Source organism: Sinocyclocheilus rhinocerous, unplaced genomic scaffold (genome assembly GCF_001515625.1).
Source record: "Sinocyclocheilus rhinocerous isolate Xijiao unplaced genomic scaffold, SAMN03320098_v1.1 scaffold1043, whole genome shotgun sequence".
Lineage (NCBI taxonomy): Eukaryota > Metazoa > Chordata > Actinopteri > Cypriniformes > Cyprinidae > Sinocyclocheilus > Sinocyclocheilus rhinocerous.
This window is the reverse complement of record NW_015642610.1, coordinates 1,686,305-1,698,913: the sequence shown is the minus strand read 5'-3', so window position 1 is coordinate 1,698,913 and position 12,609 is coordinate 1,686,305. Positions and strand designations below refer to the sequence as shown.

At 35.8% G+C, this 12,609-nt stretch overlaps 1 protein-coding gene across 1 annotated transcript in view; it reads left to right on the top strand.

Annotated features, from left to right (window-relative positions):
• Positions 1 to 12,609, top strand: part of serinc5 (serine incorporator 5) — a 23,680-nt gene that overhangs the window by 3,313 nt on the left and 7,758 nt on the right. The window contains exons 2-5 of the mRNA XM_016573351.1: positions 6,194 to 6,361; positions 9,325 to 9,503; positions 10,948 to 11,030; positions 11,650 to 11,743. Of these exons, the coding sequence (XP_016428837.1) occupies positions 6,194 to 6,361; positions 9,325 to 9,503; positions 10,948 to 11,030; positions 11,650 to 11,743 (524 nt within the window). The remainder of the gene's footprint in view (positions 1 to 6,193; positions 6,362 to 9,324; positions 9,504 to 10,947; positions 11,031 to 11,649; positions 11,744 to 12,609) is intronic.

Genomic DNA, 12,609 nt, shown 5'->3' with positions numbered 1-12,609 from the left:
GTTTTAGGTAGGTGTGGCTAACTCTTAACTTTTATAAAGAATATCTCTTTGGATTTGAGACTTTAGTCTTTACAACTTTACAGATCTTCTTTATGCACCAAGAGCTTGTAACACTCCAAAGAGAAAGGAAAAAATGAAATTGCATCATATGACCCCTTTAATGTTGTTCTTATTTGTTTCTGTTGTTGAATGCCGCGCACAAATGACGTTGCTGCATTACATAATAGAACTCATGACGTTCCAGGAAATCCCTAATATGGACAAAGACATCGCTATCACTGTAGCTGAATAAAAAGAAGATAGAAACGCTTGAACTGATTAAACATGAAGACGATAAACATACGACTGTAACAATATACGATGTATCTGTGTTCTTCAATCCATCTCGGGTATTTTCATATTAAATAAGTATATTTATAATCCATTGCTAATCAACATAGCCTTTGTTACAGTATAGAATATATTTTCTGCCTCATTCTGTGATAAGCCACATCAGATCAGAAAAGGAAGTTATTTAACACTTGACTGTTGTTGTGGAGTAAATTCATGTCGTAATGTTCTCTTTTGTTGGACAGCAGGTTTAGAAACGCTTCTCATTGCAAGTCATTAGAAGGGAAGATGTTTGGCGTGTGCTGTTTTTCAAATGCTTATTATAAGCGGGGAGGCGTTTGCTCATCTCAGCGCATGAACTCATGGGCACACACAGCCAATTCGGAGAGAAATAAAACTCATAGAAATTATTTAAATGCAAAACCGAAAAAAAAATGCAGTTCACAAGCGCGTATTGAATCGTAATTATATTAAATATTAAATTGAGTATTGTGGCATCCCTACTTAAAAAAAAAAACAAAAAAAAACCTTTGACATAAACATAACACTTCACAATGCTCTCATGAATGTGTATGACAGTTGGCTGTAAACAATGTTTAATAATTTTAAGATTTAAAGTATTTTTCTAATATTTTATTTAGGGCTGCACGATAAATCGCATGTGGTTTTGCGCAGCTCGTCAGTGAACAACGGCTCTGTGTAGTTAATGCTGCTCAATGTGAAAGCACGCACGTGATGGAGATTTACCGCTGATTACAGAACCGGCTTTTCTGACAAGATGCGCGTTAAATATCGCATGCGATTTATCGTGCAGCCCTAATTTTATTAGTATATATTGTCATATGGGTTGAAGTGTCAACTTTTGGGTTACTATCCAATTGCATTATATGGACTCACAGGGATGGGCAATTTATAAAAAATCTTGTTTTGTGTTTATCTAAAGTCATATACATCTGGGATGCCATGAGGTTGCGTAAACGAAGAGAAAATTTTCAGTGTGAAGAAGCCTACTAATTATTGTCAAGATGTACAGCAGAATATAATGTTTTGTGGCATGTTTTTAGGTTCTGAAATGTTTCTCAGCTCTTGCAACTTGGACTCTTTGTTCTTGTCCTTCTGGGAAACTTTCTGGAAATCTAACTGTGATATCTCCTTCAGATGTCTGGGCTTGAGTCATATCTGACTGTCCTATGAATCAGCCGAAATGATGCATTCTATAAAAATGGTGGTTTTATTGCCTAGTAACATTGCACTGTGAAAACATTCATGCCTGAATTCCAAGTTACCGTTGCAGATCTGTTAATACAGGAAGGGTATCTATTATCTTCTTCATTATTTGTTAGTAATGAATTCAATGACACGCTGTTCTTGATCAGGCCTTGGAAGTACATTTATTTGTAAGATCTGATTTGTCTAAACACCCACATGAAAACTACAAAGATGTGTAGTGTCTCCAGTGTGCTTCTCTGTTTTGACTAATGAATCGGCATGAAATATGAAGACGGAAGAAGAAGATGTCACCATAATAGGCCAAAACGTGTACCCCACATCCCATTATCCTCTGGGCTTTTTGTGGATTTTTACACTTTCCTCAAATCTCAGCTAGTGAGTTTTTTTTTCTTCTTCTAGCGAACTGAATTCAGACATTTGTGGCAGGACAATCTGTCAAGCAAAGTCCAATAGTAGCGAGTGCGTCTCGGGGTTCTGGTGCTGTAAGGTCAAGGTGCTCTCTGATCTAGGGTTTATAACAGTCCATCAAAGAATACTTCAGAATGACCATGGCACTCTTGTGAATTAAAAAGCCTTTATTATCAAATGGCTACATCCAAGAAATCTAAAAACTCTCCAACGCGTTTCGGCAGCGTTCTTCAGGGAGAGCAAACAATAAGCTTAGCACAATCTGTGTTGACTTTGTGGGTAGTAGTGAGACATTCTCACCCTTGTGAATTCCACACAGCCTTCACTCTCTGACTTCCTCCATTACCATAGTAGAGGGTGTTTACTCTTTTCCCGTGAGCCTTTGGATTGCTCTCAGCCCTCTACGAACACCTTGGCAATTGAATTGAATGTATGTGTATATATATATATATATATATGTGTGTGTATGTGTATATATATATATGTGTGTATATATAATATTGGACATCATTTAGTCGCCCAGAGTGAAGATTTAGTCGCATATGAGAGTGATTTACTCGCAATGTAGAGGGTTGACTCTGTATTTGCAACTGAAAAAGCTGTCAAGTAATCGCCATCCATCCATCAACGGTGTGCAGTGCGATTCTAGCAGGAAGGTTTGACTCTTCAGTGTTACTATGGGCACTCTTCGCACTGGACAAAAGAGCACTTTTTTGTTTTTTGTGTACACGACACGTCAAACAGTGAAGTAATACATTTTTGCCTCAGCTGTACAATTGCCTGGCTAACAGACCCACAAAGCAGCTATTCATGACATGGAGACTACAGATGAATTGTCTGCTGAGTTTCGACAGTGATCATACTTGAGCTCAGTGAAATATATCGGATAACTTTGTCTATTAATGTTCTTGGCCATTTGTAACATGCACCAGGGATCAGTTTAAACTGTGTTCGATTATTTGTTTGGCTGCCAAGTGTCTTGTTAAGTCATCTAGTGTTTTAACATCTCTGGATTCTGTTTTAATGGTATCATTATTTAATAATTAAATATTAGTAATTAAAATGTGTCTAATCAGTTGAATTCCTAAAACTTTAAAACAGGGAATATTTCCATGCTTATTTTATTTGACAAATAAAATTACAGCAAAGAACTAGAGAAGCATTTTTAAAGGAGTTATGATGGATTTTTAAAATTCTTTTTGAAAATGCAAATTCTATGAAATTCTGAATTTTACTGGCAATTCCATTAATTAAATTGTATTAATTAAAAAGCATGTCTAATCAGTTGAATTCATAAAATATACTCTCCTGACAGGAAAATGTTTCTGCGCTCATCATTTTGTTTGACAATTAGGCTAATGAAACTAAAGAACTACAATAGCATTTTTATGGATTTTTAAAGTTTTATTAGAAAATGTAACATTCTATAAAAATCTGAATTTTTCTTGACAATTCCATTAATTTAATTGTATTATTTAAAAAAGCAAATCAAAAAGCAAAAGTGAAATTCTGGGTTTTACTGATAATTCCAGCTGATAATTTCTTACATTACATTACAGTTCTTGAGTTATCATTTTTCCTCAGTGTTGAGTCACTGCAGTCCAAACTTATTGTGCAGCATTGACTGGCTTACTATTGTTTTTCATTAAAGGAAGTAAAAGTTACTGTTTCTAGCACCCAGCAGTTCTGTAATAGCTTTAAGATCCTTATTTTCTGGTTATGGTTGACTTTTCTGCTGGGTGTGAACACGGCGGAACTACAAACCTAGAATCTGTTTGCTACAACACCGTGTTCTTCCAACCTTTGGATGTAGTTTCAAAGAGCTCCTCCTCCACACACTTCTGAGGAGCTTGAGAATTTCCCAGTCTGAATTGTTAAGAAAACAATGTCCAGGTTATTGTCCTTACTCATAGTCCATCACCTTTCACCCAGACTCCTGCTGGTTGCGGGAGAGGGTTAGAGAAGGGCTCTTTGTAGGGGCATGAGAACTGTCTCCGGGGCAGGAGATGGGGGATGGTTTGTTTGCGAGAAGATGTAGAGTGCTGTCCCACTCGACCAGTGTTGACCAGCGAGTGGGACTCCATGGTGCTGTCATGGGTTGGGGTCGTACATGCTGACCACCTGTTGTCTGGAGAGAGGGATGTGTCTTCCTGATTCCTGCTCTCTGTGTCTTGTTACATAGCTCTGAAAAGTGATGTGCTGTTTACTGTCAAATTCATTAACATTTACGCTTGGGCATATTACATAAACTTCCTATATTAGGTCTTAACTTAAGATATGATAATTTATTTGAGGATTTTTCACAAATTCGTATTACAGAAGCAAATCTTAACTTGATTTAGGATTCTGATCTTATTTTACAAAATCTTATGTTATATTAGGAAATCGTAATCCGCTCGATCGAGTTCGATAATCAACTGTCAGGAATCTCAGGTCTGTTACCAAGTGGCTTCTGAAAAAAAATAAAACATCAAAATGGAGAAACACCGGCGTGCTTTTAACTTGCAGAATGACCGGTTGTGATCCGTTGAGGCCTCTGTAATGTTGGTCGCAATTGGTCAACTATATATACTGTATAGGTTCTATGTATATATATTTTTTATAGGGGTTATATGTCTGTCTATATGTAGCACTGTGGTCTTGTGAGGCATGACATTTGTACGTCTGCAGTCTGCACATATAGCGGAATGACAATAAAGTTCACTTGAACTAACTGCAAAATCATGTGTGGTGGGGAGTCTGTAATCATTTATGAGTATTTTATCATCAAAGTGCGACACATCTTTTGGGTCCTTCAAAAGTCTCTCCACCATCAAACTTCACTTCTCTTCATCTTGTATGATTAATAAATGTTATGCCGTTCTCGAAAAGGGCTAATGTAATGTGTTTTTTTACAGTTGGATTTCAAAAAGGTTTGAAGTTGTTTTTTGAATTTTGAATTTTTTGGCGAGTTAGGATGGTTCTGTAATACCGTTTTCCTATCTGTAGTTAAGAATAAGATAATGCACTTAGGAAATGTTGTTCTGTAATAGCTTTTGTCCTAAAAGAGGTCCTAACTGAAATTGCCATGGTTACCTAACAGATAAGATGGGATTCTAATGTTAAGATCTTTCTGTAATACGCCGAATCAGAGAATCATCAGCATTATTGTCACAATTTCTTAATTTTTAGGTTGTTGAAATTAATGATCCAATTAAAAGGATAGTTCACCCAAAAATGAAAATTCTGTCATCATTTACTCACCCTCAAGTTATTCCAAACTTGAACGTCTTTGTTATGCTGAACACAAAAGAAGATATTTTAGAATGTGTGCAACCAAACCGTTCATGGTCCCCATTGACTTCCATAGTCAGTGGTTTCCATCAATTGTTTGGCTACCAGTATTCTTCAAAATATCTTCTTTCTTCTGTTGAACATAAAAGAAATTCGTTCAGGTTTGGAACAACATGCAAGTGAGTAAATGATGACAGAATATTCATTTCTGGGTGAACTATCCATTTAGTATATAAAAGTATATCAATTAGTATCTGTTTTTGGAAAACAACACATTTTAACACCACCTCTTGTAGATTTCATTTTAGTTTTCGACAAGTCGAAACCTTTAATTTTAACCTTAATTTAATTTAATTTTAGGTTAACCTTTAACCTATTATTGAAACCTTTAAAAATTGATAACTTATGACTAGATGATTTTGTACGTACAGTACACAACATCACATAATATAATTATTTGTCAGTTCAAATAATTGTGGAAGGGATTTTCTGAAATGTCCAGAGAAATTTGTACTGATTCTGTATCTACTCAATCTGATCTCGGAGCCTCATGTTATGTCCTTGTCTTGCGTCATGTGAATCAAGCTGCTTCATAGAAACAGCCCAGCTCTACATTGCTTACAGCCAATAGGAATGAGGCATTTGTGTTGCTAAAGGGTATGGCGACCAATAAGATGTTCACAGTCCCCCCAATGCATTTGCTCAGTTTCACAGTACATCATTGTATTTGTTTATTTCAGATGAAATGTATATATTACTTAATCTTTAAAAGATTGTGTTTTCTTTGCCCTTGGTTTACAGTAACACTTTAATTGGCTTATTTTATACCTTTAAATAGGCAGATGTGCTTTAAAATCCATTTGTTTCATTGTAGATCACTGTAATGGTTTGTGAAGTGTTATTATTAAGCACTTGCATGTGTCCCACTCACTCGTGTGCTGTATTTCTGCAGCTGGCCTGCTGCTGTGGATCGGCTGCCTGCTCCCTGTGCTGCGGCTGCTGTCCCAAGATCAAACAGTCCACCTCGACACGCTTCATGTACACCCTCTTCTTCATGTTGGTCACGGTGACCTGTGTCATCATGATGTCCCCCACTGTGGAGACAGCAATGCAAGAAAATGTGAGTTTGTTCAGAGCTTCTCCGTTTGCATTTTTTAGTATCAGGTTCCCTAATATACAAAGACCATTAAATATGGTCTCAGGTCAGGGGTGCTCAGACCTGCTGCTGGGCATCTGCCTTCCTGCAAAAAAAAAAGTTCCAGCTCAAGTTAAACCCACCTATTAGTTGGGCACACTTTCATATTGTCTGTTCTGTTTTGGGGGGGAAATATGCAGAACACTAGTATGGATTTAAATGGGTTAATCAGAGTTGAGATTACTACACTCTTATTGCTAACTGAAAGCATAGTCAAGTTATTTATAAGCAAAAATATTAATAAATGAACACACAGTGTGGCCAGGTAATATGTTTCTAACTTTGTGAATGAGAGACTTTGAAAACATTTGGAAATCTGTGGTATTTTAGTTGAGCTCTGTGGGTGCAGATTCTGTGTGGGCCTGACTTGTCAACTTCTGTCTCAACCGATGCTTTTAGATTGAGGCATATTTTATATATATTATTTTGCAGTTTGAATTTTGTGGAATAATGACAAAAAACTAAAAAAACAAAACATATCTTGTTGTAGAAACATTAAAATTTTAATGTGTTTGTCATTTTTATTAGTTTTTGGTTTTATATATAGTATAAAATATATCTTTATAGTTTTATGAATTTTTGTTAAAGTAATTCTATTCTTTAAAAAAAAAAAAATGTATTTAGTTTAACAGAAATATTTGTAATAGTTTTAGTTAATGATAATAGCACTGCTTTTATGAGCCATTTTTGTTGAAATTAATCTTTCAAAAAGGCTTACTACTTAACACAAGTTACTGGTTTGAATCAGTCTGAATCTTTATCAGAAAAGATTGAAAAGATTAGAAAAGACTGAATCACCAGTTGACTCACCTGCAGAACTCAGGTTAAAAGAGACATTTGCAACAGTTTTTTTTATATTATATACATTTTCTTGAAATGAAGCAAGTTTTTTTTTTGTACTTGAGGTTTGTGAAACTTAGATCAGTATCGTTACTGAGTTCATAAGACATGTAGTTAAAGAGACACATTTGCTGTTTTTTGTAATATATTTAAAAAATAAAAAGTAAATCTGTATTCGAACCTCAGACTTTTGTGTTGCAAGACAGACTCCTAAACACCAGGCCACCATCATTGCTTTTTCTAAAGTCTGTTTCTTCAGTGTTGTTTTTTTTTTTTTTTGCTAAATAAGTAAAAGCTTACCTTACCTAACAGAAGAGCATTATGTCCTCTACTACCTGGACAGATCTTTTTAAAAGGAAAGGGACATTTGAAGCATTTGTAAGGACTGAATTTATGCATTCATTAATTCATTAATTCATTCGTTAAAGAAAGGGTCAATCGAGGGATCAAGGGTTTATTTGCAGGCAGCTAGCCCATATTATTCAGACAAACACAAAGAAGAGCTACACGACTCTTCTGTTTCAAAGCATGGCAGGAATGTAAGACAGAGTATCAATGCTCCATCATAACGTCTAACACAGGAATTGTTGCACACTGTATAATAACTCTTTCAGTAAAACTGCATTTTGTTTTTCTGTAGCTACACAAAAGCGGTGACTGAATGCGGTTGAAAGGCGCTGGGTGTGTAACGTGAGCTCAAGCTCTTTTTTTTTGCTCTCAGCACCACAATAAGTGCTTACTGAGTAAATGCCATGAGTATAAAACACCCAGACACTAAAAAAGACCAGCACCGTTATAAAAGCGCTGCCTTTTGGTGAGGCACAAAAGAACTGCCACTCAGGTGCCCCAGACACAAAGATTTATAGCTGTTGAAGGTTTTTCACAAATAGTTGTTTCAAATTTAAGAGCACATAAAATCTTCTCCTGGTGGTCTTTCATGGTTCCAACACAGGGACGGAGCGAGTTCTGATGGAGGAACACCTTAATAACTTTATGTTATATGATGGTCCATGTTATAATAGGAGCAGGGCCTCCCAACATTGTAGCAGGCCTACATAATGTGCACTGCTGGGAACCTAAATATATTTTAAGAATTGACCAGTGCCCTGTAGTTTGTGCCAGCTTTCTCTTCAAAACCACAAAAGAGAACCATAAATACTTGTTTGAATCTGACTGGCTTTAATACACTTACAAAGAAAAACCATGGTAATACCATGTTTTTAGACATGAACAATGGTAATACTATAGTTTTCAGTACAATGGATTTGAATATTATAATCATTATTACCATTGTACATTGTAAAATTGTAAAAAAGTAGCATTGTATTACTATTTGATTACCACCACTGTACCATATTATTATTATTATTATTATTATTATACATGATGGTATTATGATTTTTTAATATGTTTTTGAACTCACCAAGGCTCCATTTATTTGATAACAATACAGTAAAAATGGTTAAATATTATTACAATTTGAAATATGTATATTTTTTACATTTTAATGTAAAGATTTTATTAGTATTTTAAAATACCAGTGCATATCTGAATTTTCAGCATCATTACTCCAGTCTTCAGTGTCACATGATCCTTCAGAAATCATTCTGATGCGCTGATTTGCTGCTCAAGAAACATTTCTGATTATTTTCCATGTTGAAAACAATTTTTTGAATTTTATTTAATAGAACGTTTAAAAGAACATAATTGATTTTAATAACAGAGTAAGAATCTTTATGTAACTTTTGATTAATTTGTGTTCTTGCTAGATGAAAGTATTCATTTCTTTTCCTTTTTTAATGTAATTTAAAAAACAAATCTAGGACTTTTGGATGGTAAGTAATGCTCTTACATTTTTTAATGTCTATTTAAGGTGTGTGTATTTTTAAGGTGTTTCTTGAGTTTAAGTTGATCTTTTGGCACCCAGCGTGAAGGGGTGTGTTCACAGTTTGGACTGAGTTTAACGATAGCCTTGCCCTGAAGCGACAGCAACTACTCTGTTACTCAAAATGTAATTGTATTCCTCTTTTGTTTTGTGCTCTTCCCAGATTCCTTTCTACACCGAAATGTGCAATAAGCTCAATGCGGGGGAGAATTGCAGTACCCTAGTGGGCTATTCTGCCGTGTATAAAGTCTGTTTCGGCATGGCCTGCTTTTTCTTCTTATTCTCTGTGTTCACCATTCGTGTGCGAACCAGCACGGGATGCCGGGCGGCTGTTCACAACGGGTAAGCAGTCAATCCAGACACTTTTGAAGTGGTATTTACACTGGAAACACTTGTTCCTCCTCTGCTTTGCTCCGTGGCCCCTCTGGGCCCAGGTTCACAGGAGCTATAGGGACCACTGTGTATTGTTTGGCCCGCGGCCTCCATCTGTACGCCCCTCCTAATGCTCCATTATTCACCCACAACCAAAGCCCTGAATAGAGGTATTAAATTAAAGCTCTGTCCAGAGGAAATGGCACTTGGAGACGAGCTTTACCCCTACGAATGGGAGGGTTTAGCCCCACATGAGAGCACTTCATGTCGCAATAATCAGATCTTTGTGTTGTAGGCAAATGCAGGGTGAGGAAGTATAAGGCTGAGCTCCATCCTGCTCTGCACATTCATACAAGCCTTTAGAAAAAAAAACAGGCCTAAATCCCTCAATAACATCCTCATTTAGATCTCCCTGAAACTACCCTATGATGACATACTAACATGGGTAAACAGGAAATCCTATATTAGATAGCAACAGACAAAATCTCAGAATGACATAATGTAGGAAAAGTATCATGGTAAATATTTGGGGTTGGTGGGATTTTAATTTAGTTTGAAAGAAGTCTCTTATGCTCACTAAGGCTGCATTTATTTGATCAAAAATACACTAAAACAGTAATATTATTCAATAATATTACATGAAAACTGTTTTAATATAGTTTAAAATATAATTTATTCCTGTGATGGCAAATCTCAATTTTCAGCATCATTACGCCAGTCTTCAGTGTCACATGATCCTTCAGAAATCATTCTAATATGCTGTTTTTTTTTTATCAATGTTGAAAACAGTTATGCTGCTTTATATTTTGCGGAAACCGTGATACATATTTTTTTCAGGATTCTGTGATGAATAGGAAGTTCTGCAGTTCTAAAACGATGTTTATTTGAAATAGAAATCTTTTGTAACATTATAAGCATATTTACTGATCAATTTAAGGCATCCTTGCCGAATAAAATTATTAATTCCTTTCAAAAAAAAAGAAAAAAGTCTTACTGACCCAAAAGTTTTGAACAGTAGTGTATCTTTAAACTGGGTTCTGTATAGAGAAAAAAAAAAGTGTAGAATTTGAAACAAAATTGCTTTGGATCAATATCTGTTGTGTAAAATGAATGCTGATTTAGTAATAATTATTTTGAATTAATATTATTTTCCAGATCATTTTAATACATTCTTTTAAACTTTAGTAAATTGACTTAATTAGAAAGGAAAAAATGAAATCGCATCATATGACCCCTTTAATACATTCTTTTAAACTTTAGTACATTGACTTTAAATTCACTTACTGTTGTTCTCAAACTGTTTGAAAACCCATGTCTTACAGTATATTGTAAAGCCAGACTGCCAGTTTTAGAATTATTATCCTTATTCAAAATATTATGTCTTAAATCAACAAATTCTTCTTTTTATTTGCAGGTTCTGGTTCTTTAAGTTTGTGGCTTTGCTGGCCTGCTGTGCAGGCGGATTCTTTCTCCCAAATCAAGAAAGGTTTCTAGAAGGTTTAGTATGATCAGTTTTCACATACTTGCTTTCTTTGTATTAAATTCGCTGCTATTGTTTTCATGCGCTTTAAAGAGGCTTGTAAAAATTTATTGAAACATTTTATTGAGAAGTTTTGAGACATTCCTGGAAAGTTTTATTATTCTCTACTTTGAGCCTGCAGTGGTGTTGAGATATCTCCCCTACTTAAATGTCCAAGAGCAACACAGTTAACAGACTGTGAGCATGTCTCTGTGGTTCATCAACTTCAGTAACTCAAACAGAGTCTTCTGCTGCCCGTGTCAAAGACCTCATGATTACATACATATTTAGAGGAATGTTACACAAGATCTCGAGTGTCGTACTTCAGTTTAAACCCTACTTACTGTGAAAATAATATTGATAGAAATGTTATCCTCGTAGAGATAAATCAGAGCACTTGTTTTAATGGAAGTATATCTCAACTCCTTTCACAAACAACAGCGGTTCCATAGTATAGTATGCAGTGTTATTTTAGTATTATTGAATAAACTAATATTAATAGTTTTTCTTTAGCAGAAAGCAGTGTTTGTTTGTCATACAGTATCAGCCAGAGGGAAAGACCTTAGACTCATCTCTCTCTCTTTTTCTGTCTTTCAGTCTGGCGTTATGTGGGGGCTGCTGGAGGTTTTCTCTTTATTATCATCCAGTTGATGCTTCTCGTTCAGTTTGCCCACAGATGGAATCAAAACTGGTGAGCTGATGTCTAGCTCTGTCCAAATAACTGTCTGTTTTTCCTTACTTCCCTCTTTTCATTCACCAAGTGGAAAACTTATTAGGCTCTTGGAGAAGTTTTCTAGTTATTTCCATCATTGTATCCAATTGTTGCTTGGTATGTAATATGAATCCCCGCAACTGGAAATCATTAGGTCTGGGAATGGAGACTATAGTGTAATCTGGCGGCATTCAATTTCCACTGTCAGATGGGAAGTGGTCTTAACATTGTGCTGCTACAGCAGAAGGGGACTGCCACTTATTTTAGTCACTGACACTGTGGCAGACAAGGTGTGAAGTACAGATCACATGGATAGTGTGAGTATAGATGGATTCTCCCACAGTCTCGTTTCAACAACAAGCAGAGCAGGTTTCATAGCAGTACCAGTGAAAGCATTTTTTAGCATTCAAATTCTAAGAACCAGAGTGTTTTGTTTTAGTGGGAGTTTTCAAGACATTAAACATTTCAATTGTCAGACAGTGACACTGAAAAAGAAAAGTAAAGCATTGTAAAAAAAAATTTTAAGCAGAGCTGTCTCAGGGGTGTGTTCATAAATAATGTGTGTTGTTGCAGTAGAGTATGGCCGTGAAAGAGAAGGAGAATAAGTTAGAGGTTCTTGGCTGCTCTCCAGTCTGTGGACAGGAAACCCATGGCAGAGCTCAACGTGCATCATAGTTTCCCCTCTGCTCTCTGTCAACAAATGGAAACCTCAGCACAAAAGAGCAGAAATATCCAAGACTGTCACGGGGAATTTTGTAATGCATGAAATATTAGGGACAAAATTGTCCTAAGAAATTTGACCTCCCTTTGGGGACACTCTTTTTCTTTATTATTCAGAAGAAATG